Raw genomic sequence first — 5,000 nt, forward strand, 5'->3', positions numbered from 1 at the left:
AACCTTACACATTTCCATAAGCTTATATCTATCTATAGACCAATGTTTATATATATATATATATATATATATATATATATATATATATATATATATATATATATATATATATATTATAGTTTTTATAGTTAAAGAATAAAATTTACAAATAACTTTTCTACACTGTTTGTTCCCCTTTTCCATCATCTCCTCTTACATCGCCCCCTTCTCTACCGTCGCCCTGCCTCTGCGTGCGTCTAACGCGTGCCTCTTCCCCGCAGGTGCTGGCACTTGTGATGACCGTGGTCGGGTGCGCGCTGGCGGCGCCGGCGAAGCTGGACGGGCTGGAGCACCACCACCACGAGGACCCTCTCGCCGCAGTTGTCGCCGCACAGTCGCGGACCTTCGAGGGCTACAACTACGAGCCTCCAGCGCAGCCTTCCGGCCTGTACGAGCTCCCAGACTCCCCCTCCGACAACGTGGTGGTGACGGAGCCTCCCACCACCACGACCACCACCACCACGACCACCACTACCACCACGACTCCCCCTCCTCCTCCTCCCTCCGCTTACCTGCCTCCCGTAGATGAGATCCCTTCGGGCAACAACCCCGTCCCCGAAGTCATTGTAAGTTGACTCTTTGGTTTTAGTCTTGTGAAATGCGTACCATACACCTGCTAGAGATGATTTGTGCTGAAACCAGGAGCCAATTTCTGTTATAATACTGACGCTAATATTTGTCCCCGCAGGAGGTCGGAGGCACCACCATGATGCCGATGCCCTACAACATCCGCTGGGGCGTGGCCGACGAGGAGAGCGGCAACGTGTTCAACCACGTGGAGGACAGCGACGGCAAGGACGTGACCGGCGAGTACTCGGTGCTGCTCCCCGACGGCCGCATGCAGATCGTCCGCTTCACCGTAGACCCTATCAACGGCTACCAGGCTGAGGTCTCCTACGAGCCAGCCAAGTAAGCGGGCAAGGTCAGCCTCGCACTCGGGCTCGCCGCGAAGCGCTCGCCAGGGCTGGGTCGGTTGCAGGAGGCGGTCGGTCGTCGCAGCGACCGGAGGCCTCGCCACGGGCCTCCGGTCGGCCGACGGCGAACCGCGTCCAACCACACCTCTCGGGGTTAACGCGATTCCACGAAGGTTAAGGGGAAAATCTAAATAAAAGCACACTCTCTCATCGCATCGTCATGTCATCTCTTCTTGCACATTTCTCTCTATTTAATTCGGTGAAAGATTAAGGAGACCTGGCAACCGACTGAGTCCTGGCAGGAGCTGTCTCTCCCAAGGTGTTGCGCTGGCCGGGGACGTCGCAGATGGATGGCTTGGCCGCACACGCTTCCTTGTGCGCCCAAGATCTTCCTCATCCACTTCTGTAGAACAATGAACAACGTGCGAACAGCAGAAGCTACCTGATCTGGCTTGGCGTATACCAATAGGTTTAAGTTTGTGTACAAATGAAAACGAAAAAGGTTTTACATAAAAATATATATAAATATTTTTGAAACTCATACGCTGAATTTCTTTTATCCATGACTATGAAGAAACAAATAATCAGAAAACAGCTTAACGAAAACATATAACCTACCATATACGAAATTAGAATCCCAGAAGAACGAAAGAAAAAGAAAAAGGTGCCAATGATAAAGATAAACGTGAGAACACTACATATGTTCTCAAGCAGCTTCACTATCATTTGCATTCTCTGTCCATTCTGACATATGATGGCTTAAAGTATTTAAGAACAAAAACATTTTGATGTCTGTTAGATCATTATAACCTACTATCTACATAGTGAGTCAATAGGATCTAGAGACATACACAAGCACATTTCAATGAAATTTATACAATATCCTTAACTATACAGGTACTCAACACTTTATTCCCTGAGTTATTTCTGTAGTCTCTTTCCTCTTCAGAATGAATCGATTTGCATATATTTTTCTATCTACAAGTAGAGTAGTCAAATAACTGTGGGAAATTGTACTGAAATGTGTGTTTGCGTTTGTTTGTTTGTTGTGTGTGTGTGTGTGTGTGTGTTGTGTGTGTGTGTGTGTGTGTGTGTGCGTAAGTGTATGTGTATGTATATGTGTATGTGTGTGCGCATGCGCTTGTGACATCAAAATTCCCCCCAAGCAGCAGGGACATCCCGTAGTCGCCTCGTAGACAATTAAATGCTAAATGTGTCGTTACTGTGACGTAACTGAGCGTTTCTCGCACGCCCTCGTGTCTAGGACTCTCCGCCCTGCAGCTTGGCAAGGATTCTGCTCCTAAGACATCCGGGTGGTAGCTCTGCAGGTCGTCTTGGACTCCTTGTAAGGGTATAGGAGTCTACGACACATAGATTATCTTTAAAGTACATTTGGGAATTCTTGTATCATTATAGGCGGGCGCTGAGGGGGTTAAGTTCCATTGTCTTTTTTTTTACGAATTGCCCCCGGAAATTAAAAAAATAACACTGGAATTTCAATCTCCAAAATATAAAAGGGGAAAAATGATTTCGCTCTAAAATTACTCCTCGGATGTTAGTGTGTAAAAAATATCCCTGCATTTAAATCTAAGAAAAAAAAAACCTTTCAGTGGATGACAATCTGAAAAATAGAAGTCTGAAAAATTGGCCCTGAATCTCAATGCCATGTTGTGAAAGCCAGCCTACGCCCCTGACTGAAACCTTTTAATTAAGTAAAACTTATATTAGTTTTACTCTGAAATATTAATAAGCTACAAGTAGTAATTCGCTATAAGTATAGCATATCATAAATAAGCATTTTATTTGTATAAGACACAAACACAAAAACACAGATGCAATCAAAAAAAACTGAAAAGCCCTGATCATCCATTAAACCACACACCACCTACTGAACCTTTATAGATAGAGTAAAATATATATGATTAATAATAGATAGTAATAGCTATATATAGATCAGTATACTAACTCACTATATCAACACAACACACAACACACACACACAACAACACCACAAAACACAACACATAATATATATATAATTATATATTATATATATTATATATATAATATATATTATATATTATTATAAATATATATATATATATATATATATATATATATATATATATATATATATATATATATATATATATTATATAATATATATATATATATATATATATATATATATATATATATATATATATATATATTTCTTCTAGTACTACAACAGGTCCTTTTTGGCATCCATTTTCTCTGTCAACAATGCATAGTCTTTTGCATGGGACTGAGGGCCATTTCCTGAAATGTCTGCCATAAACACAAGGGAAAGATCAGTCAGTGTGCTTTCCCGTTGCTTTCCTGACAGTGTTTTGTTGAAACACTGTCTGTAGAAGGGTTGCCAGCGAAGCCCTTATTTCTATCTACCCCATCATCATCATTATTATCATTATTATTATTGTGATAATGATAATAACAGTGATAATGATGCTGAAGCTGATAATAATATAATAATGGTGGTAATAATATCAACGTTGATGATGATAGTGATGACAATAAAGGTAATAATAACAAAAGAAAAGAAGAATAGAAAGAACAACAAAATAAATAAATAAATTAATAAACAAAATAAAATATAGAAAGAGAGAAAGAAAGAAAGGAAGGAAGAATACACACATCGACAGACAAAAAATAGATAGATATATAGACAAGCAAATCGATAGATATATATATAAAGAGAAACAAATAGATAGATAAAAGGAAGAGACAGATAGAAAGAAAAATAGAGAAATAGCTAGATAGATAAACAAAGAGACAGATAGACAGATAGATTGAGAAACAGATAGATAGATAGATAGACAGAGGCATAGCTAGATTGATAGACAGAAACAGATAAATAAATAAGATAGATAAATAACTAGAAAAATAGCTAGATACATAGACAAAGAAATAAACAGATAGACTGAGAAAGAGATAGATGAATAGAGAAATAGCTAAATACACAGAGAAACAGATAGACATATAGACTGAGAAACAGACTGAGAAACAGACAGATAAATAGAGAAATAGACAGAGAAACAGATACACATACACACTGCGAAACAGATAGATAAACACGGAAATATCTAGATAGACAGAGAGAGAACCAGATAGACATAAAGATTGAGAAACAGATAAGAGAAATAGACAGAGAAAGAACCAGACAGACAGAGAAATTGCTAAATAGACAGAGAAACAGATAGACAAAAAATGAGAAACAGATAGACATATAGACAGAGAAACAGATAGATAAATAGAGAAATAGACAGAGAAACAGATAGACAAAATATTGAGAAACAGATAGACATATAGACAGAGAAACAGATAGATAAATAGAGAAATAGAGAAACGGATAGATAAATAGAGAAATAGACAGAGAAACAGATAGACAAGAGAAATCGCTTACCAGAAAGAGAACCAAACAGACAAGCTATTCGATAAAACGAAAGGGAAAACCAAGGTGGCACGGCGCTCCCCCCTCCTCCGTGACCCCGACCTTTCCAAGGACTCCGGCAGAGGTCGCACTCGAGCTTTAAAGACCGCGGCTAGACGAGAGGCATCTACGGCACTTCCGAGATGACCTGCGGGCACGAGAGGGAAAGTCTGGGCACCCCGAAGGTCACGGGGGAAAGCCAGTGGGGTGGGGGGAGAGGGGAGGTAGATACAGGTAAGGGGGTGGATGCTCGATCGCTGGTGAGTCTGTTCTCACGGGGCTCTCTCGCTCTCGCTCTCTCTCTCTACCTCGATCTCTTTCTCTCTCTCTCTCTCTTCTCTCTTTCTCCTTCTATCTCTCTCTCTCTCTCTCTGTTTCTGGTTCTGTTTCCTGAACGCTCTCTCTTCTCTCTCTCTCTCTCTCTCTCTCTCTCTCTCTCTCTCTCTCTCTCTCTTTCTCTTTGTCGTTTTCTCTCGCTTTTTTTCTCTGCCTCTGTTTCTCTCTCTCTTTCTGTCTGTCTGTCTCTTTCTCTCTGTCTGTCTCACTCTCCTCTCTCTATCTATCTATCTATCTAT

General features: G+C 40.6%; 1 protein-coding gene across 1 annotated transcript in view; it reads left to right on the forward strand.

Annotated features, from left to right (window-relative positions):
• LOC119584254 (uncharacterized protein DDB_G0290587-like) overlaps positions 1–1,473 on the forward strand; it is a 6,038-nt gene extending 4,565 nt beyond the window's left edge. The window contains exons 2-3 of the mRNA XM_037932769.1: positions 261–605; positions 728–1,473. Of these exons, the coding sequence (XP_037788697.1) occupies positions 261–605; positions 728–952 (570 nt within the window). The 3' untranslated portion in view covers positions 953–1,473. The remainder of the gene's footprint in view (positions 1–260; positions 606–727) is intronic.
• The last annotated feature ends 3,527 nt before the right edge of the window (positions 1,474–5,000 follow it).

This window comes from Penaeus monodon, chromosome 18 (genome assembly GCF_015228065.2).
Source record: "Penaeus monodon isolate SGIC_2016 chromosome 18, NSTDA_Pmon_1, whole genome shotgun sequence".
NCBI classification, from domain to species: domain Eukaryota; kingdom Metazoa; phylum Arthropoda; class Malacostraca; order Decapoda; family Penaeidae; genus Penaeus; species Penaeus monodon.